General features: G+C 37.9%; 1 protein-coding gene across 1 annotated transcript in view; it reads right to left on the bottom strand.

Annotated features, from left to right (window-relative positions):
• ndl (serine protease nudel) overlaps window positions 1-26,832 on the bottom strand; it is a 437,329-nt gene that overhangs the window by 160,819 nt on the left and 249,678 nt on the right. The window contains exons 12-13 of the mRNA XM_067138020.2: window positions 20,997-22,215; window positions 3,479-3,648 (exon numbers count right to left, since the gene is read on the bottom strand). Of these exons, the coding sequence (XP_066994121.2) occupies window positions 3,479-3,648; window positions 20,997-22,215 (1,389 nt within the window). The remainder of the gene's footprint in view (window positions 1-3,478; window positions 3,649-20,996; window positions 22,216-26,832) is intronic.

Here is a 26,832-nt window from a genome sequence, read left to right on the forward strand (position 1 = left end):
ACTTCAGTTTCCCTATAGAGCTCATCTGGTTTTATCAGCACCACATCCAGGATATTTTTCCCTCTGGTTGGTTCCATCACTTTCTGAATCAGCTGTCCTTCCCATATTAACTTACTAGCAAGATACCCGTGCTTCGCTACGGTATTATACTGAAATTTATAATTGAATGCTTTTTGTTTTAGATATATAATCCGCCGAAATTCGCGGTCTGACTCGTTTTCTGCGAGAACCCACCAAAATTCCCGATCTGACTCGTTTTCTATTAGATTACGGCATGTTTCCTCCCATTTTTCAATCTTCTTTTCCAGCAATCGATTTCGTACTTCCCGGGCTAGGCTCAAGTATTCCTCCCGGTCAGTTGGGTCCGTAACTCTTTGCCATCTTTTCCTATAATCATTTTTAATATGGATAAAATCCTTCAGGAGATCCGGCGTGGTGTCATATTGGGTGCCTAGAAGGCACTGAACCCGCGGCCGGACTGCATTCTTAGTCATTACCCGTCCAGGAGACATTTGACGACGGTCCGGAACATTATTATTATTATCATTATTATTATTATTATTATTATTATTATTATTATTATTATTATTATTATTATGTGTTGCTGGAATGGATGATGACAGGAAAACCGGAGTATCCGGAGAAAAACCTGTCCCGCCTCCGTTTTGTCCAGCACGAATGTCACATGGAGTGAACGGCATTTGAACCACGGAACCCAGCTGTGAGAGGCCGGCACGCTGCCGAGGATCCTTATAAGTACATTAAGAACAGTAAAATCAATTGGTCTCACCTCCTTCTACACCCCATCACCGTTAAGTTTATTTACCGGCACCCCCCCCCCCCCCCAAAAAAGAAAATTAAAAGAAGGCTTGTTTCTTATGTTTAAAGAAGATTTCAAACACCAATGTTCACGTCTATTACCTTCAGTTTTGAGATATAAGTATCCCCATAAAAATAATATACTTTTTTCACTTCATTACACACTACTCCCCCCCCCCCAAGTGAATTTTCCCGCAAAAAATACTTGTTTCTTTAATAGTAAAGGATCTTCTAAATACCAATTATCACGACTCTAACTTCTTCAGTTTTTGATTTATGTGTCCTCATGAAAGGAATTCAACTCCTTTACACTCCCGCCCTCCAAGATGGTTTCCCCCCCCAAAACACGTTTTTCTTTGTTTTTAAAGGAGATCCAAATACGAATTTTCACGTCTGTAACAACTTTAGTTTTTATTAGATGTATGTATTCTCATTCAATTTTTTTTTTTTTTTTTGCCAGGGGCTTTACGTCGCACCGACACAGATAGGTCTTATGGCGACGATGGGATAGGAAAGGCCGAGGAGTTGGAAGGAATCGGCCGTGGCCTTAATTAAGGTACAGCCCCAGCATTTGCCTGGTGTGAAAATGGGAAACCACGGAAAACCATCTTCAGGGCTGCCGATAGTGGGATTCGAACCTACTATCTCCCGGATGCAAGCTCACAGCCGCACGCCTCTACGCGCACGGCCAACTCGCCCGGTCTCTCATTCAATTAATTCAATTAATTTTTCAATTTTTTCACCCCCCCCCCCCCACTTCATTGGATTTTCCGAGAATACGTGTTTCTTTATTTTTAAAGCAGATTGCAAATATCAAATTTCACGTCTGTAACATCTTCATTTTTGAGATATCAGTAGCCTAATTAAAAGAATTCAACACCATTTTCAGTCACTTTTACCCCCCCCTCCACCTAAGTGGTATTTCCGAAAGCTAAAAATACACATTTCTTTATGTTTAATAGAGATAAAAAATACCATTTTTCACTTCTGTAACATGTTAAGTTTTTTGAGATAAATTGTATAAATTCTCATTTTAAAATTTCACCCCTTTTGAGTTCCCCTTAAGTCGAGTTTCCAAACACAAATCACCTATGTTTCTTTAGATTTACAGGAGATTACAAACACCCACTTTTTACGTCTGTAACATTTTACGTTTCCAAGATATTCTGTAGATATAGTCTTTCAAAAATTCACACAATTTGTCACTCCTGTTTAAGCGCCATTAATTGGATTTTCCAAAACTAAAAAATGCGTGTTTCTGTATTTTTAAAGGAGATCCCATATACAAATTTTCAGTTCTGTAATATCTTTCGTTTCTGAGATATATGTGTCCTCATTAAAGGCATTCAACCCATTTTTCACCATTTTACACCCCTCCTATTGGGATTTACAGGAAACAAAAAATACGTTTTCCTTTATTTTTAGAGGAGATTCTAACTACCAATTTTTACATCTGTAAATTTTAAAGTTTTAAGATGTATACACACTCATTTTAAAAAATTTACCCTCCCCCCTTTTTACTCCCCAATATTTGGATTTTCCAAAAACAAAAAAATACATGTTGATTTATATTTAAAGGAGATTCTAAATACCAATTTTCACATATATAACCTTTAAAAATTTTGAGATAGATACACTCATTTTAAAATATTACTCCCTTTTCACCCCCCCCCCCCCCAAATTGGATTTTCTAGAAACAAAAAAATACGTGTTTCTTTATTTTTAACGAAGATCCCAAACACCAATTTTCAGGTCTGTAATATCTTCCGTTTCTGATATATAAGTAGCCTCATTAAAGGCATTCAACCACTTTTTAGCCCCTTTTCACTCCTCCTATTGTGATTTTCTGAAAACAAAAAAATACGTGTTCCTTTATTTTTAATGAAGGTTCTAAATACCAATTTTTACATCTGCAAACTTTAAAAGTTTGGAGATATAGATTCACTCATTTTAAAAATTCACCCCCTTTTCACCCTCCCATTAATTAGATTTTCCAAAAACAAAAAATTACGTGTTCCTTTATTTTTAAAAGAGATCAAAAGTACCAATTTTCAGGTCTGTAATATCTTCGGTTTCTGAGACATAGGTACCGGTATCCTGATTAAAGGCATTCAACCCATTTTTCCCCATTTTCACCCTTTTTCACCCCTCCCTATTGGGATTTTCTGAAAACAAAAAAATACGCGTTTCCTTATTTTTAAAGAAGATTCTAAATACCCATGTTTACATCTGTAAACTTTTAAAGTTTTGAGATATAGAGCAACTCATTTTAAAATTTCACCCCCGTTTTTACCCCCTTTGCGAAGGAATATCCAAAAATCCTCTCTTAGCGAGCACCTACGTCTTAATATAAATATATCCCCAAAATTTCATCTCTTTATGTCCAGTAGTTTTGGCTCGGCGATGATGAATCAGTCAGTCAGTCAGTCAGTCAGTCAGTCAGGACAAGCTATTTTATATATATAGATTTGCCATTTGTTGGTCATGTTTCCTGTCGTTCGCATTTCCTTCCCAATTTACATCTGGCAAATTCAGATCTCCCGCTACAATCACATCTTAATCTACTTGCCCTACTTTATACATTCATATGATATTATGAATTTTACTAAAGCTTTTACTTTTAAAAGTATTTTATGCTGTTAAATGCAATATAACTTACCACATTCTTGCTCATCCGAGAGATCTTCACAGTTCATGTAGCCATCGCATATAACACTGGGTGCTGAGACCAACAGGCGGTCTCGACATGAACAGCCATGCTCGTCTGAACCGTCCTCACAGTCTGCTACTCCATCACAGCGCCTTTCAGCTAAGATGCTCTGTGAAATCCTGTTAAAAATCATAAATTGAAAATATAAAGTAGATTTAAACAAAGTTTAGTGTCTGTCTTAGAATAATTTTAGTGATTTATAAAGTCCTCTTTCTGAATTAGTTTTAGAAAATATTAGGGGTTTCTCTGAACTAAGCTTGACTTATGAGCACCATTACTGAGTAATGGCTAATTTCATCCATTTTAATGCTTTCCTATGCTCTAAAGTGAAAGGATTTTACTGTGAATAGTATGGTACCCAGTAATATTTGTAGATTTTGAATACGATCTTTGAAGTACTGTTTACATCTCTGGCTAATATATTTCTATTCTTCCATTATTGAAATGGTTGTGGTCCACTAAAGAATTTCCATATTTTGCCTGAGAATTGTTTATTTAAATTAATAATTCATTTTATTAATTTATAATTAATCGATTAATTAATAATTTATTTTATTAATTTAAAGGTGGTAATAATTCACTTTCTAATCCTGCAGGTCTGCTTCAAGTACACTAGTGTCCAAAAGTTAACCATAAGTTACGAGTAAGGAGGGCAACAGGAAATAGACTGCAAATCACACGACATATGCACCTACCAACCTTACGTGTTTGCTCTGTATAGGAAAGGAGTGTTCCCTGCTTTGACTAGTGGTGTAACCGCAATGTAAACACAGCCAGTGCCTGCACCCCATAATCTCTCAGTTGTGTTTGCCATGTTATAGTATGTGGAGTGTAGCCTCGTGGTGAACGTGTAAACATAATGGCACAACAATGCCATTTGGACCCCGTTTTGCAGGGTAGAATACTCGGCCGCCTGGAAGCAGGCCAGACACAGATCTAAGTCGCCGTATCCTTGAATGTGCCACAAAGTGTCATTTCCAGGCTTTGGAGACAATTTCGAGACACAGGAGATGTTAGTTGTAGGCCAGTACCAGGTCGACCAAGGGTAACCACCCTACAGCAGGACCAATATCTGGCCTTAGTGTATCTGCAAGACAATTGTCGGTGGAGCTTGCAGCTGTCTCAGGGGTTTCCATTTCCCAGCAAACTGTGTACCAGAGGCTCAGAACAGCAGGGCTGTGTGCCCGATGTCCAGCGGTGTGCGCCTCGCTCACTCCAGCACAGAGACTGGCCCGTTTACTGTGGAGCTGTCAACATCGAAACTAGACCATGAATAAATGGAGGCATGTGCTCTTCACAGAGGAATCCCGCTTCAGTTTGCAGAGCAATTCCCGTCGCACATTAATCTGGAGAGAACCAGGTAGCCGATACAACCACAGGAACATCGTGGAACGGGACCAGTATGGTGGTGGTGGTGTCATGGTGTGTTGCGGCATCATGTTGAATGGCCATACGGACCTGCACATCTTCATAGGTGGTCCAAGGAACACTGTTATTGCTCGGAGATACAGGGATGAAGTACTGAGACCACATGTTCAAATCTTCAGAGGTGCAGTTGGTCCAGACTTCCTCTTAATGGACGATAATGCCCAACCGCACCGCACTGCTCTGGTAGATGAATTTCTGGCTGGGGAAGACATTCATCGCATGGACTGGCCAGCAAGGTCTGTGGATCTGAATCCTATAGAACATGTCTGGGATGCATTGGGGAGGCGAATTCCATCCCATCAGCCTCCCCCAAGGATCCTCCAAGACCTTCACATTGCCCTTTCGGAGGAATGGGATCGACTGCCACAAGAGCTCTTGGACCATCTGATAGCGAGCATGCCACATCGTTGCGAAGCATGTGTGGCCATTAGGGGTAACCATACACCCTATTAACAGCATATTTTGTTGTGGAAGACATTGCCAAGTGTTGTTAGTTGTTGTCAAAGGTGTACCTTAGCTATCAGACGCCATACCGCCTGATAGGAATGTCAGACAGATTGCTGAACAAATGGAAGCTGAATCATACACCATATGTCACCTTTCTGACGCTGTTTTTTTTGGACAAGCTGTGTGACATATGGTGTATGATTCAGCTTCCATTTGTTCAGCAATCTGTTTGACATTCCTATCAAGCGGTATGGCGTCGTTTAGTGATTATGCTTAACTTTTGGACACTAGTGTAAATCACCTACCTAAGTTCTTCACCTCAGATATCTTCTGCCTGTTTGAAGTTAGTGGTAAGTAGTTTTCTTGTAAGTGAATAACAATAAGGGACCCATGAAGGAATGTGGGATGTGGGTTCCATGCATTTAATAGGCACCGAAGCAGCAATACCAGGTTGTTGTTGTTTTTAAATTACTATTACCCATTTCTGTTGCATAAAGAGTTGGTTGTAGGCTGTCACATTCAGCAGTGTAATTATTTCCACAGTCAGACACGTGACACTGGCAAAAAGGCATACTGAAGTCTGCACATTTTCACATTTGGTGCCGTCAATGGTTAGTAGCCTGAAGGTCAAGAAGACAAGGGAAAGGGTGATAAACATAGAGAGGATTACAGGCCAGTCAGCTTGACATGTATTTGCATATGAGCTCTGGGAAAGCATTCTATCTGATTATCTTAGACATGTTTGCAAATTTCTAACTGATTTAATAAAAGGCAGCTCAGGCTTCAGAAAGGTTATTCTCCATTGACGTTCAACTTGTAGCATTCCAGCAAGATGTAGCAGATATTTTAGATTTTTTCGATTCAGGAGGTCAAATGGACTGCACTACTATTGATCTATTCAAAGCTTTTGATGGGGTCAATTATGGGAGATTGCTGACGTAAATGAGGGCTATACCAAGCTCGATAGCTGCAGTCACTTAAGTACGGCCAGTATCCAGTATTCGGGAGATAGTAGGTTCGAACCCCACTGTCGGCAGCCCTGAAGATGGTTTTCCGTGGTTTCCCATTTTCAAACCAGGCAACTGCTGGGGCTGTATCTTAATTAAGGCCATGGTCGCTTCCTTCCCACTCCTAGCCCTTTCCTGTCCCATCGTCGCATAAGACCTATCTGTGTTGGTGCAACGTAAACCAACTAGCAAAAAAAGAAAATTGATGGCTATTGGACTAGAAAAAGAGAATGGTAGAATGGATGGCTAAATTTCTAGAAAAAATAAATAGAAATCAGAGAATTAGAGTAGGTGAAGCCTTACCTAATCCCGTAACAATTAAGATAGGGGATGGGGGGGGGTCTGCAGGGCAGCACTACTGGACTTTTACGTTTTTCTTAAATATATATATGTATATCTGATGCGAGTTAAATACTGGAATCACAGCTAATTCTTTTTGTACATGACGTTATACTGTATAGGTTAGTAAATATGTTAGCCAGCCTAGTGGTCATGATCGTTAAGGTATCAAGTCTATATAGTCTGACACCATAGTTAGCTGTTTGAGTCTTGTTGTTCGAAAAAAAATTCAACATCAGAATGTTGGCAGCAGGGTAAGAGAGGTATGATTTCTAATAATTAGATTGCATGCCAAAAGCCTGGATTCAATGCCATACCTGTCCACATTGTTCGAATGGATTGAGGGCATATGACGCTGTTGATGGCGATTCATCTGCCGGATGGGGATGTTAAGTCTTGTTGCTATTTGACAGAGGTAGGTTATGTACCGGTACCAGGTTTCACCCTCTCCCTTCTTCCATCATATATCACGTCATTCATTTAATCTCATTAACTCCTTTGATGAGGTTGACATCAGGAAAGGCATCCAGTCACCAAAACTTGCTATGAAGATTCATCTCACTTCATACTCAACCCCATATAGAAACGGGCAAAGGTTGAATATACGGAGTGGTAAATAAGTTACAGAATTGTGAGGACTGCAAAAATACCTCGACAATGTTGTGAGATGGACAGCAAACGGAATGAAAATTCAAGTTGTAAATTTCATGATGAGGAGAAGCCCTCTCAGTTTTAATTACTGTGTTGATGTGGTGAAAATACCTCACAGGGATCACTGTAAGTACCTATGTATTAATATAAGGAAAGATCTTCATTTGGATCATCACATTAATGAGGTGGTAAATAAAGGTTATGGATCTCTTCATATAGTCATGAGAGTATTATTTAAGGATTATAGTACCGGTAAGGATGCAAAGGAGAGGGCATATTACAAGTCTCTTGTAAGACCCCAATTAACTCTTGAGCCGGTAACTGACATATGTTTAACCAGTGGGTATGTGTCACATATTTGTTGTACGCGTTGTATGTCACTCTGGCATGAGTATTATTCACAGAATATGCACAAAACATTCATAATGAACTAAATATTTGAGAAGTAGTTTGCATTTATGCTCAATATAATATTTTAAAATTTTGCCCCTTTAAATGTAGAGTACTTTTTTTTCAAAGTTATATTGTATTTCAACAAAGAAGAAGGAGTAATAAGTTTTTCTGAAACTTTTGAAAATATACATTGTGTAGAGAAATTAATTTTGATTATATGCCTGCAGATTTTAAGTGGATAGAGCTAGTACTTTTCTAGTTATCCACTAAGAAGTATAATGACAGCATGGCTAGCATACATACATTGTAGCCTACAGTACTGCTGTTCTACTCTGAGCCAAGTTCACTATGTCCATCATTCAAAAAAAAAAAAAAAAAAAAAAAAAAAAAAACCTATTATCTAGATCAGACTTGTCACTTCAATTTACAGATGCATTTAATTCTGTCAAAATATTTTCATCATTTAACTCCAAACATTTTACCATCATATGTGAATAACCAAACAGTAAACAAGGAAAGCAGTTCACAACAAGAACAACACATGGTTCAAAACTAATTCGAATTAAAACCTTCAATTGTTCCAAGTATGTCATACATAAATAGATGTATTTAGTACCAAAGCATTCCACACTGCAAGGAGAAAACATGCCTGATGGATACGGACATCTAACAGACAAATTCACTGGGTGAGTTGGCCGTGCGGTTAGGGCCGCACAGCTGTGAGCTTGCATTTGGGAGATGGTGGGTTCGAGGTTCACTGTTAGTAGCCCTGAAGATGGTCTTCCATAGATTTCCACTTTCATGCCAAGAAAATGCTGGGGTTGGGCCTTGATTAGGGCCACGGGCACTTCCTTCCCACTCCTAGCCCTTTCCTATCCCATCGTGGCCATAAGACCTATCTGCGTCGGTGCAATGTAAAGCAAATTATTTTTTAAAAATGGACAAATTCACAATTTCTTCTGGCAGTATTCGTCGGTAAAGTAGTCCTGACAGTATATCGAAAGCAGCGGACAAGATTGGTGCACACCTGTTAATCTATCACCACCTACCATTACGAGGGTTAAAGAATGGTTCCAGTGTATGGGACCCAAACCAGGATTACTTTATATGAGAAGTGGAAAAGATGTGAAGGAAAGCAACACAATTTATTCTTAGTGATTTGCGACAAAAGATTAGTGTTTCGAAAATGTTACAAACTTTGGGTTGGGAACACTTTAGAGTAAGGAGACGAGCTGCTAGACAAAGTGGGTTGTTCCAAGCTGTGAGAAGAGAAGTGTCACGGAATGACATTAGTATACAAATGAATGTGACATAGGAAAGATCATATGAAGATAAAATTGGAATTCAAGAGGATAATTTGGGACAAATGTATGTATGTATGTATGTATGTATGTATGTATGTATGTATGTATGTATGTATGTATGTATGTATGTATGTATGTATGTATGTATGTATGTATGTATGTATGTATGTCCAACCCTTATCCTGTTTCTCTACAGCATCAGGTATGAAGTGAGATTTTACAACCAGATGCCCTTCCTGACATCAACCTCATCAGAGGCATTAATGAGTTGAAATAAATGAAGTGAAATATCAATGTTCTCCCCAGAACAGCCAGGTAGGAGGAATGAGTAGCCGGGCAGGGAATACTACATAAAAGAATATGGAAATATTTTATTTTATTTCCCATAGGCCATTAACAATAATATCAGAAAGGTAAGCATTACTGCAAAATTGAAATTATTTTACTGTTATTATCACAAAGAAGACATAACAGAGTATTTTGAATTTCTGGTGTTCTACTGCTCGTTCATAATCATTTAACACCAGTGCTTACCAATTGGTTACTGTGGAGAGCTATACAGGTTAGTGACATCCTGTGGAATCGGATGCTCGCATGTGATTCCATGCTAATCCAGACACAATAATGCTGACAATAATGATGATTTATCATTTAAATAAACAGTTTTTCAGTATTTACATTTTAATTTGGAACACAAATGACTTAAAATGACTAGCACATAATATCTACATTATGTTAGCTGGGCGGTCTGTAAAAGTCCTAGGGAGAACACTGTATATGATGGAAGGAAGGGAAAGGGTGAAACCCGGTGCCAGGACATAGCCTACTCCTGTCAAATAGCACCAAGGGGTCTGCTCAAGACTTAACATCCCCATCCAATGGATGAATCACCATCAACAGCATCATATGCCCTCACTCCATATGAACACTGTGGAGAGGACTGTAGTTGAATTCAGGCTTTTGGTACACAATCTAGTGATTATAAATTGTATATCACCACCTCATCTACCCTGCCAGCCAACATTCTGATACCAATATAAATTTACTCATTCAGGACAAATATTTCTGATTCCCTATGGGAATCAACATCTATATCAACATTCTGATGGCGAACATTTTTCAACTAACAGGACTCGAACCAGCCCACAGTGTTGGACCATATAGACTTGATGCCTTAATGATCATGGCCACCAGGCAGGCTGGCAGGAATTTGGGAATAGAATGGGAGTGCTAAATTAGAAGTTCAAAATAGAGTGTCAGAGAGCTCTACTTTCTTCTACCAAGTGCGGAATCTAGTCTGGGATAATATAGTTCCCATAAGAGCTAAAAAGACAGTATTCAAAGCATACCCTCTGCCAATCATAACATACAGCTTAGAGAGTTGAGTTTTCTTACAGACATGTAAAATCAAAATTTTGAAATCTGCCATGCAGAAGACAAGAAGGGACAGAATCAGAATCAGAAATGGCTGTATTAGGGATATGCAGGTGACATTAACAATGGAAAAAAGACTGCACATTGCAAGGCTAAAATGGTTTGGCCAGGTACAAGGGATGCTAGAGATACATATTCCCAGCCAGTATTGGAAAGGAAGGTACCTGGAAAGTTTTTTGCTACTTGCTTTACGTCGCACCGACACAGATAGGTCTTATGGCGACGATGGGACAGGAAAGATCTAGGAATGGGAAGGAAGCGGCTGTGGCCTTAATTAAGGTACAGCCCCAGCATTTGCCTGGTGTGAAAATGGGAAACCACAGAAAACCATTTTCAGGGCTGCCGACAGTGGGGTTCGAACCTACTATCTCCCGAATACTGGATACTGCCCGCACTTAAGCGACTGCAGCTATCGAGCTCGGTGTACCTGGAAAGAGACCCGTTGGACGTCCCAGAAGAAGAAAGTGGCCAGACCAAATTAAAGATGAAGAGAAATGATGTTACAAGATATTCAAGGAGAGGAAGTTTATAATGATAAGAGTTCAATGGAGGTATATCGTTCACTCATATCCTGCCTGGCCTGTTGGAAGGATCCCTAGATTATGATGATGATGATGAATTTATCAAGGTGAAATATTTGATACAATGATGGATTGACAAGGACTACGTATGGCTCATGCCTCGTGTTGATATCACTGAGGAGAGCAAACATACAAACAGTCTCTGATGCATAACCCTCACTGTGTCTTCAGCTTTCAGAATGTCAGTGTCACGTTTGAAAATGTACACACTTCAGTACTCATTATCGCCAAAGCTACATGTCTGACTGGAAATAATTCCATCATTGACTGCTTACGAACAACTCTTTATGGAACAGAAATGGGCACAGTTCTATTTTCTTTGAAAATCATGCAGGCTGTGTATACACAGCTATGACTGAATTCTCTGTTTCTAATAGCAGGGCTGCTAATAGCTTCATTAAGTCAGCTACAGAAGTTAATGAGGCTATTTCAGTTTTAAAGCATTTCTGAAACCTACTACCTGGTCTGAGAATTCACTGGATAATTCATTGTCATATTGATTTTGAAGAACCACTGCTGCACTGTGAATCTCTTTATTGGAAGCAGAATTTAGATATTTTTGGGAAAACAATTTTGAATAAATTATTAACATTATGCATATCCTCAAATCTGTTCTTTAATTGGGCCATAATAATGTCAAACAACCATGGTTCTTAAGTATGGTTTTTTTTATCTACTAGCTGCTTATCCTGGCACGATTCATCAAAATGTCTTTTAACTTATTAAATTCTTTTATTTTCAAATTGTGGTGGAATGCTCCATCTCTTTGCCAAAAATATAGCTAATAATATTGCTTCTTCAAAATTATTTTGGTTACAAGATAAATTATCAGTTGCATTCTGAATAAGTGAACATACTTTTTCAAGCTCTACATTTACTGATTGTAAAATTTGTGATGCTAAATTAGTACAATTAGAAGAATCTTTGTTTACAAAACACTGAAAAATGAATTCAAATTTCTCTAATTGGTTTTTCAAATCAACAACTTGTTCTCTTTCTTCCTTTTTTCTTAGATATCCATTATTATTTTTGACAGAACCTTAAGTACATTGCCATAAGCATAATGCAGGCTTTAATAGACTGGTATCATGAAGGAAAGTTCTTTTAAGGTCTTTTAATACTCTAATGAAGAAAAGATGCAGCATTTCCAATGTGTCATAAAAGGACTTCTTGAATTCCACATGCAGGACTGTGAAATACTACATTTAAATTATGTGTTGCACAATGTTCATACTTTGGAGTTCTATGTCTTTGCTGAATTCTTGTTTCGGCACCTTTATATAAGCCTGACATGATGGCACAACTGTCATACCCCTGACCATGGCATTTAGGTAATAAGAGTCTTTTTCCATCTATTGCAGTGAGTATTTCCTTCTCTAATTTTAATTCAATTTGATCTTGTATTTCGTGAAAATCTAAGAAGATTTAATTGATTTTCATGTTACGAGGCTTTCCAGTCACATAATTTGATATGGTAACTTATCTAAATATCTGAGTTAATTGGTGTCTTTTTGTTATGTCCTGTGTTGTAAATGTAATAATAGAAAAGTAACGGGCAGTTTTAATGCCATTTATAAATTATTTTTCAACTGCATGTGGTGGAACACCTATTGAACTGAAGGGATTAGGCACTTTTGACTGTATTTTGGTTTATTTATGAGATCACAGAACACAGGATTGTACTTTCAGAGCAATTCAATGACTGCAAAAAAGTTTCCACTGTTTGATTTTCCAATTTCTTCCCTATGTTCCCGAAAAGCTAGTTTATTGGATGCCAGTGTTAATGTCACATTTACAATATGCTCAAGGACCTATTTCCATTTGTTCTCACTTTTCTTTAGCCCAGAATCCATACCCACATCTGTGTTTTTCTTACACCACAAATTGAAAACAACTCATGCATTAAAATGTTTGCAACTAGTTTTGTGTCGTGCTATACTTTTGGTTAACCATCTCCAACCGCAGATCCCTTCTCTCCAAGCTAAAGGCAATTTCTGTCCTCAAGAGAGCCAACACGGTGTACAATAAACAGGAGTCATTTTTAAATGAATAACACAAACATTCTTTCTAAATTGCTTGCCCTGTCGATGTGAACTTTTTGAAATAAGTGAAAAGGGATCTGTTATCCTGTTTAACTTAAAGGAAAAGACCTGCTGACTGATATGGATTTGTGTAACAAAGAACTTTTTAGTTTCATTGTCTACATCTAACCCATAATCTGTGCAACCATATGAATACTTCCTGATATTGAGAGGCCTAATTATATTTATGGCAATTATGTCACAATCTTCTTTTTCACCTTCACAATTGCTATCTATTTCTATATCACTTTTTGCTATTGAAACACACTCATCTGTGACACTGAAAAAGGGAGTGTCAACTGTAACTGTTCCACTAACATTAGAACTAGAAGGAGAAATGAAATACTTATTTCCACTATTTTGTTTTTTTCTTTTCTAACTCTTGTTTGTTCTTTCTTTTCTATGCACCACTTAGATTTTTGCACTTAACTTTAATTGGTTTCATTTCTCAGTAGCTAAAGAATTATACTTTGTAACCGATACTGAAGTCTCGGTTATAATAATTTATTCAACTACAGCACATAAAGTTATAAAAAAAAAATAAGTAAAACGTTTTTCAAAGAGAAGTTTGAAAAATACCACACCACACCATGGATAAGCCTATTATTAACTTTGTGCAAAGAGATTTCATTCGAAACTGAGTTGACTGATTTTTACTACACCAACTTCTTATTGAAATTATACATTGGTGTTGAATAAATGTGTGACAAAAGTTAAATGTTCAGCAAACTTTGTGCATATGATCTCAGGTACACTACACACCAAGAAAGCATCATGTTCTAGCTAAAATATGATACTTTGGAATTGGTTTCCATTGCTGTATTATTTTAAAAATAATTTGGTGACCCTCTTTTATGACAGGCATGCCATAGTGTTACGAGAGATGGCAAGGGCAAGCATTGTTAACAGCTGAGCTCTGTTACAGTCAACACAATTATTATAATAACTGCTGATAGATGCAATCACATGGTAATTCCTGTACCCACAAATTGTAAAAATGAACTATTTTTACGTGATCTGACCTTCTGACCATTTCTGTGCAGGCTAGATATATATTAATTTCATTCTTTTCAGGGAGTCTGTGAGGCCCCTGAAACGCCTGGGCCCACATGCATTGCAGGCCCTGCAGGCTGTAACATTATGTACCTGCTTTGGTGTACTGCTAGAACAAGTGCTTGGGCAGGAATGGTGTCGTAGCTACAAGCGTGCATTAGGGAGAGAGTGGGTTTGAACCCAACTGTCGGCAGCTCTGAAGATGATTTTCTATGATTTCACATTTTTACACCAAGTAAACCCCTAAGTAAGGCCACAATCAGTTTCTTTACAATCCTAGCCCTGTCCTATCCCATAGTTGCCATAAGACCTGTTTATGTTGGTGCTACTTTAAACAAATAGGAAAAAATAAAAAGAATGGTGACTAAATGGGATTGTAAATAAAGGGTACAGATCTCTGCGTATGGTTATGAGGGTGTTTAGGGGTTGTAGTAAAGATGTAAAGGAGAGGGCATATAAGTCTTTGGTAAGACCCCAACTAGAGTATGGTTCCAGTGTATGGGACCCTCACCAGGATTACTTGATTCATGAACTGGAAAAAATCCAAAGAAAAGCAGCTCGATTTGTTCTGGGTGATTTCCGACAAAAGAGTAGTGTTACAAAAATGTTGCAAAGTTTGGGCTGGGAAGACTTGGGAGAAAGAAGACGTGCTGGTTGACTAAGTGGTATGTTACATGTTATAAACCTCATGATTAATCTGAATTGAAAGTTGTTATGAATTTAAAACCAATGAAGGTATTTATTAATGTATTGAATTAATAAATACCTTCATTGGTTTTTAAGTCATAAGTGGTATGTTCCAAGCTGTCAATGGACAGATGGCGTGGAATGACATCAGTAGACAACTAAGTTTTAGTGATGTCTTTAAAAGTAGGATAGATCACTATGAAGATAAAGTTGGAATTCAAGGGGACAAATTGAGGCAAATATTTGTTTATAAGATGGGGAGTTAGGGATTGGAATAACTTACCAAGGGAGATGTTCAATAAATTTCCAATTTCTTTGAAATCATTTAAGAAAAGGCTATGAAACAACAGATAGGGAATCTGCCACCTGGGCGACTGCCCTAAATGCAGATCAGTATTGATTGCAAATAGAAATTTTAAAAAAATGTTGAGTAATAATGTGTATCGGTGCCCTACTGTTGTGTATCCTTATTATAGCTTCCTGTAAAATAAAGTTTCTACTTGCAAACTCTTGTTACCTTACTTTTTTAAGTTATGTTGTACTAGTTTTTGAAACTCCCACAGGATGCTTCAAGATCACAATCACAGTTTGTGTCCTCTTTCTGATAAGGAATAAAAGTATTAAAATTCACTTTCTAACACACCAAGAACATGTTATAGATTGTAATTGCAAGTTGTTTTGTCAGTCTCATCTCATCTTTTGAATGCAAGATATGATATTTTAGGGTAGATGAGATATTGAATGAGTTTATGCTGTCAACAGTATCTTAGCTGTAGATTCCTGATGGCCAGTAACAGAAGGAAGAAGAACAAGAGGAAGCAATGTAGCAACAATGTGGAAGACTTTTTATTTTAAGTAATGGAAATGATCAAAACAAGAGACAAATGAAAAGTAGGGACATGAAAAGGAACACATAAGGTAATGACAATGGCAAGTAAGGGTAGGCAGGAGGAGTGCAAGAGAAAAATATTTGATGAAGACAAACAATTTTTTTTATTTTTACTATTGGGTTTACATTGCACCGACACAGATAGGTCTTATGGCGATGATGGGATAAGAAAGGGCTAGGAGTTGGAAGGAAGCAGCCATGACCTTATTTAAGGTTCTGCCCCAGCATTTGCCTGGTTTAAAAGTGGAAAATCATTGACAACCATCTTCAGGGCTGTCTACAGTGGGGTTCGAACCTGCTATTTCCCGAATGCAAGCTCACAGCTGCGAGCCCCTAACCGCATGTCCAAGTCGCTCGATACAAAGACAAACATGAAGATACAAAAGGACAAGGAACAATCTCCATTTCTTCATTCACTGCCATCCTCATCAATCCTAGTTTCCTTTTATTCACTTCTTCTCAGTCCACGATGAGCTCATCTTTGCTTTTCAACTTCATTAGGAGGATGGCCATCTACACTCATTTAAGGAACATCTTGACAGATCATCATTCTTAAAGTGGGAAGAGTAGGGTAGGATGAAAGGTGGATAAAGACAGGAAAAGGAAAAGAAAAGAAAGATCTGGAATAATTCAGATGGTTCAAGTCTAGGAATATATGGCAAACAAAAAGGAGAAAAGGATCCTTTTGTTAAGAAGGAAGCCATATTTTCTAGTGTGGACTTAGTTAATGTGACCTGAAAGCTTTTCAGTCTGTTGAAAACACTAATTATAACATAATTATGTATCATACCTGTAAAAAAAATACTACTAAACAAAAAATGACATGTTTTGTTCTACAAGAACATCCTCACATTCTATCAGATCATTTTTAATCATGCGTATGTTGTGTGAACTTGTCAATGATTGAGAGTTGGTGATATTATGAACAGTTAATAACAAGTAATGATTGCACTAGTGTTCAATAGTCACCTTATTGTACCTTATAGAAATGTTTCTCTACATATCTAGGGTGCTAATCAATCATCTGTCACCTTCAGCAACTGTTTCTGGACTGCGGCAATGGACTTTCCCTGTCTTGGTAGCTAAACAGGGGAGTGAGTAGGAAATTCTGTAGGCAATGATCCCTGTATGGAGAGGGGAGGGGAAGTAGGGGAGTGAGGGGAGTGTTGTGTGCCACGATTCTTTCCATTGAGAGAGGAATGGAATGTTGCTTCTTCATGTCATAATGTATTTCTGTGTATTACTGAGTAAACGAAAGTTAATGATTTTAATGTTTCCTGAATGCAAGCTCATAGGTATGTCACCATTCCTGTCCAACATCACAAATATGTACACTAATGTACCAATAGAAGAACTAATTAAAATTATAGGAAACCTTCTAAAAGATAGCATTTCACTATGAGAATCAAAATAACTGACCTCCTTAGAATAATCTTAAACCAAAACAGTTTTACATTCAATGACAAAGTCTATTGTCAAAGAGAAGGGTTAATGATGGGCTTTCCATTATCAGGTATAATAGCGAATAGTTTCTTAAATAACTTCGAAAACAGTTTCTTAACCAACCAGCATTCTAAAGGAATCTTACACTGGAGCATATATATAGGCGACTTAGTATTCTTATATGATAATGACGTTACAAATGCACAACAGTTATTGAACACACTGAATTCCTATACAAGTCTATCGAATTCATAATGAAACCAGAAACTAACAAGAAAATAAACTTTTAGACATCACAATCAGTAGGAATAACAACAACCTGTCATACAAAATATACAGAAAGCTCACTCAGACATCACACACTGTTGACAACAAATCAAACCACCAATACGCACACAAAGCAGCAGGACTGAATACAGTGATCCACAGAGCAATTTCCATACCAATGAGCACAACAGATTTCACTGAAGAAATACAAATAATAAAACAAACTATGAAAGAAAACAATCACCTTCCAGACAAAGTAGATAAACTATTAAATAAACAAAAGAAAAACACCAGAGAAACCAACCACACATGAAAGAGAAATACACATTGTACTCAACTATGTGAACAAGAATGCATACAAAATATCTAATATTCTCAAATAACAAGATCTAAAATTAGCCTTTAGAATGAACGATACACTGCAAAGATACATCAACAAATGCAACCTAAACAAAAGGATCTTTTCTCCAAGTCAGGAGTTTATGAACTGAAGTGTCAAGAACCTAACTGCAATGCCACATATATGGACTAAACAATATGTAATTTCCACACAAGATACAAAGATACAAAAATTCTATCAGATACAATCGGCATTCAGTCTTCAGAAAACACATACATGACAGTTCACACCATTTCACAGACAATACAGATCTAAAAGTTTCACACATTGAAAATGAAAGCAAATCTGTGAATAATGAACAATAATGAGCAATTGAATTATACATTGCAAAAAAGTGCTAACCAAATCAACCTGAAAGATCATATACATTTTAAATAATTCCCCCTCCTTTGCTCTACTTAATTAATTTCTGAAAACATTTTAAAATTTTTGCAATAGCGCTTAATGAATCCCACAGGAGGCTACCCTGACTTAACTCTCTGAATGTGGGTTAGAGTATTCATATCTGTAGTAAATCCTTTGAATTTACACAGCATCTTTTGCCACTCAAGACAGTTTTTTTTAAATGCTAGTTGCTTTACGTCGCACCGACACAGATAGGTCTTATGGCGACGATGGGACAAGGAAGGGCTAGGAGTGGGAAGGAAGCAGCCGTGGCCTTAATTATGGTACAGCCCCAGCATTTGCCTGGTGTGAAAATGGGAAACCACGGAAAACCATTTTCAGGCCTGCCGACAGTGGGGTTCGAACCTACTATCTCCTGAATACTGGATACTGGCCACACTTAAGCGACTGCAGCTATCGAGCTCGGTCAAGACAGTTTTTAGGTTATTATTTATCACTAAAAGTAATGTCTTACAAGATACTCTTTAATTCAGTTCCATACTTTTATTTCATCAAAATCATTAAATTGCGTATGCTCCCTAATAGACAAGAATACATTATAACATGAAGAAGCAACATTCCCCTCTCCTCTCCAATGGATAGAATCATGGCATACAACACTCCCCTACTTCCCCTCCCCTCTGCATGGAACAGAGTACATTGCCCAGAGAATATTTCACCCCCTCCTCCCTCCACCTGCTTAGCTACGAAGACTGGGTATGGCCACGACCACAGTTCAGAAACAGTTGCTGAAAGGACAGATGATAAATTAGCAGCTTAGATGAGTAGAGAAACATTTCTATAAACTAATAAGGTGACAGTTGAAGACTACTACAACCATTATTTGTTATTAGCTGTTCATAATACCACGAACTGTTAATCATTGACAAGTTTACTCAATTTAAACAATATTGTACAAATATACACATGATTTAAAATAATTTGAGCAAATCTGAGGATATTCTTGTAGAGCAAAACATGTCATTCATTGTTTAATAATGTGTATTTTCTACATGTTTGTTACAGTATTATATATGTTATAATGAGCATTTTTTGACAGACTAAAAAACTTTACAAGTTGCTTTACATCGCACGGACACAGATAGGTTTTATGGCGACGATGGGACAGGAAAGGGATAGGGATGGGAAGGAAGCAGCCGTGGCCTTAATAAAGGTACTCCAACATTTGCTGGGTGTGAAAATGGGAAACCACGGAAAACCATCTTTAGGGCTGCCAACAATGGGGTTTGAACCCACTATCTCCCAAATACTGGATACTGGCCGCACTTAAGCAACTCTAAAAAGCTTTAAAGTTACAGGAAAGGATCATGTTTTACTATTAGCAACATGAAAATTTGATTATTATGACTATCACTGTCACTGTACCTCCTCACCTGTGTTTAATTCATAGACCTGTCTGGATTTTAGGGCTACTGTAGTTTTAGGGGTCTAGAAAGTCAAGAATAATGGCCGAGAGGATCAGTCGCGCTGACCACACGGCACCTCGTAATCTGTAAGCCTTCAGACTGAGCAGCGGTCGCTTGGTAGGCCATGGTTCTTCGGGGCTGTTGAGCCATTGGTGGTGGTGGTGGGGGGAGAGTTTTAGAACTTGGAATTACCTCATGAGCACACCTGAGAAGATAAATGGGTTAAAATCCCATATCTATCATCTTAGCAGAGTTTTTTGTGGTTTTCTACATCAATTTATGGTAGATACCTAGAGAATACCTAACATAGGTCTCAGTAGCCTCTTTTCCAAATCATAGTCTTGGTTAGTAAAAAGTATAAACATCACTAAAGATATAGCTACACCAAAGTACAATGGGGCTGTTGACCATGATGTCCCAAACACCTGACTTGCATTTCTTGAATTACTAGTATTTCAGCATCATTATGCCAAGAGTACTGTATCTTTAAGTTACTATTAATATATTGTAACATAAAAATTGCAGCCAAGAGTTCAACAACATGACCCATGATTTTTTTGCTTTTGGAGTGAAGACTTCCTTCTTTTTAAATTCCATTCCTCCTCCTCCATGTGATTTGTGCATGTCATGGAATAAACCTGTACTCGAACCATTTTGTGAATTAACTTTTGCATGAGTACATTCTGTCATTCATCAGTAAAGGGTTGATTTTCATACTGTCTCTAAAGTGGCCTCCAATAGCTTATGCATCCTGTATATTAAGAGATGAGTACCAGTATTGAAAAAGTGACAAAAATAGAATGCAGACTTGCAACATGACATTTCTAGGGAGAAGAAATTGAGCAAAAGGATTGAATAAATGGAGAAATATATGAATGAGGGAACTAATGAAGTAGAAGCCTGTACAGAATGTATTGGAAAAATCAAGATTAAAGTGCCATTCACACATGTTGAGAGTGAATGAATACTAAGAACAATGTTCAAAATCAAAATGAAAGGAAAGAGGTCTAGAGAATACACTAAACAAACACAGGTGGCTGAAAGGCATAACGGTTTGTAGAAGAAAGATGAAGAAAATGGATGATAACAGAAGAGAGAATGTGGGCAGGTGTGAAATGTAATTTTCAACAGATACAGATGATGATGATGGTGGTTTTATAAGTTGAAGGAATAATGGACTGAGAGTGTTATAATTTGCTCTTGTCAATTATTAATACAATAAAATATAAAGAGAATAATTCAAAATACTCACATTTTACACTTGAAGTACTTCCGAAAAGGTTTCTGAACTGGATGGGGCTTTTTCACTGGCCTATGAACTGCTGGTTGTGCCTCTTGATCTGAGGGCTTCTCAGTACTCAATGCTTGATCTTTTTTAAAATAACCAGAAGAACTCACTTGAGTTTCTGTTGTGCTCATCAACATTTCTGTTTCTGTACAACTCATCATTTCATTTATAATGGGAGAAGTCTCTGAAAAAATACTGGTAGTTATATCAGTTTCATATAATGCATATGTCACATAAGGAGTTGATGATATTTCTTCAGCAGTTTGAGAATAAAGATTTTCTTCAGTTGTAGAAATGTCTGTAACATCAACAGATGTCATTGTGTCACTTGTGGTGGACCAGGTCTGTGTTGATTCTGATTCCTCTGTAGGTGTCGACTCTGTACTTGAAACATATACAATATCTAGTGTAGTTATTTCAGAAATTACAGTTTCAGTTGTCGTATCTGGCATTTCTGATAGTGTACTCATACTAGTAATATTACTTGTGACAACTGAAGTTTCTTGTGTCACAGTTACTTCAGTCAGTTTAGCTACTTCTGTTACTTCTTTAGTTGCGATCTCAGTAATGACTCTTGCTGTGGAAAAGTCTTCAATTGGTTGATCTCCTCTACGAGCATTTCTAGTTGTTGTCGTTCTTGACGAGGTTGATATTTCCTCTGTAGTTTCAGTGTCCAAAGTGGGTGATATAGTTTCTTCTGTTGTTTTATCTTCAGGCAATACAGAAGACAGTCTTCTATTGGTAGATGATTCTTTGATGATATGCATCAAGTTCTCAGTAGAGGTTAAACTATCATCAGAGTCTCTACTAGTAGTGACTTCATGTGCTGATATCAATTGGTCTCCTTGTTGAAGAACAAGTTCATGAAGCTTTTTGCCTGGTGAATCTTCTGTCTCTGATTTTCTTAGCTGTGATGCTTTCTCCTTTAAAGATATATCAAGTTCTTGTACAGAACATGTACCATTCATGTTGTTTGTGATAGGTATTGTTATATCTGAGGATTTTCTCTCTTGCATTTTAAAAGCAAATTGTGAAGATGTGTCAGGGCAATTTAACTCATCCTCTGCACCCAAGCAATCTACAACAAAATTGCATCGGCGGTTTGGTGGTAGACAGCGTCCTCCTTGACACTGCATTCCTGGGCATCTAGTATTTGGTTTCCTTTCTGGCAAAGGATTTTTACCTGAAATGAATGGTTTGTGGCTTTTGTAAAACTACTCAGAAAATCATTAGATTACATAAGGTTTAAGACATAATAAAAATACATTTTTTGTCCAAAAAATATTTTGTAATCTACTTCCTTACTACTTTGAGAGAATAACACAATCTTACTTTGATGGAAGATCATCCTTGATTGAGGCAGATGAGACAATAAAAAGGTATTATTATTATTATTATTATTATTATTATTATTATTATTATTATTATTATTATTATTATTATTATGGGAAATATCAAGGGACCGATATCTAGTAAAAGGCGGCTTCTCATGTCGATTGTTCAATCGATACTGCTATATGGTTCAGAAATTTGGGCTGAATCATTAAAAATTGTGAAATATCGGACAAGAATTGTGGCTGTACAACGAAAAGCAGCTTTACGAATTGCTTGCGCATATCGTACAGTAGCAGAACCTGCGATTCTAGTAGTAGCAGCAGTAGCTTCCATTGACTTGTTGGCCTTCGAAAGACAAGAAATTTGGCTCACACAAGAAGAGCTAGGAAGGAAAAGGGCAAAGGCTTTGGCTCATAGTTGCAGAATGCAACGATGGCAAACAAGATGGGAAGATGATTCTAGAGGGAAATGGACGAAAAGACTGATACCTTCTCTGGGAGTATGGATTGCCCGAAATCATGGTGAAGTGAACTACTATCTCACACAGTTCTTGACAGGTCATGGATACTTCCGAAAATTTCTTAATAGGCTAGGGCTAGCAACTAGTCCGGTGTGCATATACTGCGGTGATATCGATGACGTTTCACATACTTTATTTGTGTGTGTTCATTGGCTGCCACAAAGAAGATGCTTAGAAGTTATGCACGGAGAATTGACGCCAGAAGGGATCGTGTCAGTAATGCTACGAAGTCGAGAATCTTGGGACCAGGTGGCAGTCTACGTAGAAAATATTCTGCGTCAGAAGAAGAAGGATCTGGACGATTACGACAGACAGTAAAGCAGAAGAAGGAAGATGAAGCACAAGATGCATTAAGCACGACATCCGCCCTGAAGTAATGCGAGAGCAGTTTCCGGGGCGGAGATAAACGTCGTGGGAAAAGGGAATGTGGTTTTTAGTGGGTAAGAATCTCCACACACTTGTTGAGTGCGGACCCACACAAGCATCTTATGAAAGATTTTCCACACTCCCTCGCAAAAAAAAAAAAAAATTATTATTATTATTATTATTATTATTATTATTATTATTATTATTATTATTATTATTATTATTATTATTATTATTATTATTAATGGTGTGGGTTACTGCAGTCATGTCCTAGTTTGTGAACCATGGGCAACGGCTGAGTGGCCTAGTAAGTGATCATGAGATTTGGGATACCAGTTGGTACGGAATGGGAGTGGGCATCTTGGACATATTCTGAGTCATGGCCTTTCTTGTGCTCAGGCGGCTAGGACTATACAATCCACCGATGGTCCCTAACCTGTTAGAGGACAGATCCTCACTTGGACTATATGTAAGTAGAGTAGCATCCTGCTTCATGAATTTACCAAACTCAGAACATTTTAAGCAAGCCTTGGACCTATGGGAGTAATGGAGTCCCACTCCCATTTGACAGGCAAGGGACTCCTGGGAAACAACTCGGAGCTATCAATATTAACGGGGCTTACTGGAGAAAGAAAGTAGAACTGTCTGAGTCAGCAAAGAGGATGCATATGGATGTGCTAGGAGTAAGTGATATTCAGGTAAGGGGAGATAACGAGAAAGAGATTATAAAGTGTCCTTGACGGGTGTTAAAAAGAGAAGGGCAGAGTATAGGCAGGAATACTATTGCACACAACATAGTTTCTGATAGGCATGTAAATGAGCAAATGAGGTGGGTAGATTTGGCAGTTGGAGGAATTAGGACGAGAATTGTCTCAGTGTATTCACCATGTGAGGGTGCAGATGAAAATGAAGTTGACAAGTTTTATGAAACATTGAGTCACATCGTAGTCAGGATCAACAGCAAGGATAGGATAGTGCTAATGGGCGATTTCAATGCGAGAGTTGGAAATAGAATTGAAGGATACGAAAGGGTGATTGGTAAATGTGGGGAAGATATTGAAGCTAATAGGAATTGAAAGCATTTGCTGGACTTCTGTGCTAGTATGGGTTTAGCAATTACGAATACATTCTTCAAGCATAAGGCTATTCACTGCTACACATGGGAGGGCAAGGAGTACCAGATCCATAATAGACTATATCTTAACCAACTTTGAATTCAGGAAATTTGTAAGGAATGTACAAGTTTTTGGGTGACTTTTTGATGATACAGACTACTATCTGATCTGTAGTGAACTAAGTATCTCTAGGCCTAGGACAAAGTGAAATCCGTCTGCAAACAAATAAGGGTAGCCCCAGGGAATCACTGGACAGGTGGAGGGAATATTTTGAAAATCTTCTCAACGTAAAAGGAAATCTTCATGGTGGTGTCTTAAACAACCCAGCTCATGGAGAGGAGGAAAATGTTGTTGGTGAAATTACGCTTGAGGAAGTGGAAAGGATGGTAAATAAACTCCATTGTCATAAAGCAGCAGGAATAGATGAAATTAGACCTGAAATGGTGAAGTATAGTGGGAAGGCAGGGATGAAATGGCTTCATAGAGTAGTAACTTTAGCATAGAATGTTGGTTCAGATTGGACAAAAGCAGTAATTGCACCTATCTATAAGCAAGGGAACAAGAAGGATTGCAACAGCTATCGGGGTATCTCATTGATTGGTAAACCTGTCAAAGTATTCACTGGCATCTTGGAAGGGAGAGTGCGATCAGTAGTTGAGAGGAAGTTGGATGAAAACCAGTGTGGTTTCAGACCACAGAGTATGTGTCAGGTAACTGAATTTTGCTACGAGAGGAATAGACAGTTGTATTTATGTTTTGTAGATCTAGAGAAAGCTTATGACAGGGTACCGAGGGAAAAGATGTTCATCATACTGGGGGGACTATGGGATTAAGGGTAGATTATTAAAATCAATCAAAGGTATTTATGTTGACAATTGGGCTGCAGTGAGAAATGATGGTAGAATGAGTTCTTGGTTCAGGGAACTTACAGGGGTTAGACAAGGCTTAAACTTTCACCTTTGTTGTTCGTAGTTTACATGGATCATCTGCTAAAAGGCATAAAGTGGCAGGGAGGGATTCATTTAGGTGCTTGCAGCTTGGTCTATGCCGACGACTTGATCTTATTGGCAGATTGTGCCTTAGCCTGCAGTCTAATATATTGGAACTTGAAAATAGGTGCAATGAGTATGGTATGAAATTTAGCCTTTTGAAAACTAAACTGATGTCAGTAGGTAAGAAATTCAACAAAACTGAATGTCAGATTGATGATACAAAACTGCAACAGGTAGATAATTTCAAGTATTTAGGATGTGTGTTCTCCCAGGATAGTAAAATAGTAATATAGTAAGTGAGATTGAATCAAGCTGCAGTAAAGCTAATGCAGTGAGCCCGCAGTTGCAATCAACTGTATTCTGTAAGAAGGAAGTCAGCTCCCAGGCAAAACTGTTTACAACGGTCAATTTTCAGACCAACTTTGCTTTACGGGATATCTTATTCATAATTTAGAAGTAACAGACATGATAGTAGCGAGAATGATTGCTGGTACAAACAAGTGGGAACAATGGCAGGAGGGTACTCTGCATGAGGAAATAAAGGTTAAAGGGGTCATGTGAGGCGAATGGAGGAAGATAGGTTACCTAGACGAATAATGGACTCTGTTATGGAGGGCAAGATAATTAAAGGGAGACCAAGACAACGATGGTTAGACTCAGTTTCTAACAATTTAAAGGTAAGAGGTATAGAACTAAATGAGGCCACAGCACTCATTGCAAATAGAGGATTGTGGCAATGTTTAGTAAATTCACAGAGGCTTGCAGACTGAATGCTGAAAGGCATAATGGTATATAATGATTATGTATGTATTATTATATTTTTTTTTTTTTTGCTAGTTGTTTTACGTCGCACCGACACAGATAGGTCTTATGGCGATGATGGGACAGGAAAAGCCTAGGAGTGGGAAGGAAGCGGCCATGGCCTTAATTAAGGTACAGCCCCAGCATTTGCCTGGTATGAAAATGGGAAACCACGGAAAACCATTTTCAGGGCTGCCGACAGTGGGGTTCGAACCTACTATCTCCCGAATACTGGATACTGGCCGCACTTAAGCGACTGCAGCTATCGAGCTCGGTATTATTATTATTATTATTATTATTATTATTATTATTATTATTATTATTAAACAAATGTCAGAGAAAAGAGGGAAAAGGTGGTCTTGCAGCTAAGCCATACAAGATTAATGTCTTTTTTTTTTTTTGCTAGGTGTTTAATGTTGCACTGTTGCGATGCAAGGTTGGGAAAGGGCTAGGATTAGGAAAGAAGTGGCTTTGTCCTTAAGGTATCTTTGTCTGGTGTGATAATGGGAAATTATGGAAAATCATCTTCAGAGCTACTGAGAGTGGGATTCACACCCATCTTCTCCTGAATGCAAGTTCATAGCTACATGACCCTAACTGTACAGCCAACTCATTCAGTATTAATGAATTTGATTCAATCCTTAACCCAATCCCCTTTCAAGAACATCCTT

Source organism: Anabrus simplex, chromosome 1 (genome assembly GCF_040414725.1).
Source record: "Anabrus simplex isolate iqAnaSimp1 chromosome 1, ASM4041472v1, whole genome shotgun sequence".
NCBI classification, from domain to species: Eukaryota; Metazoa; Arthropoda; class Insecta; order Orthoptera; family Tettigoniidae; genus Anabrus; species Anabrus simplex.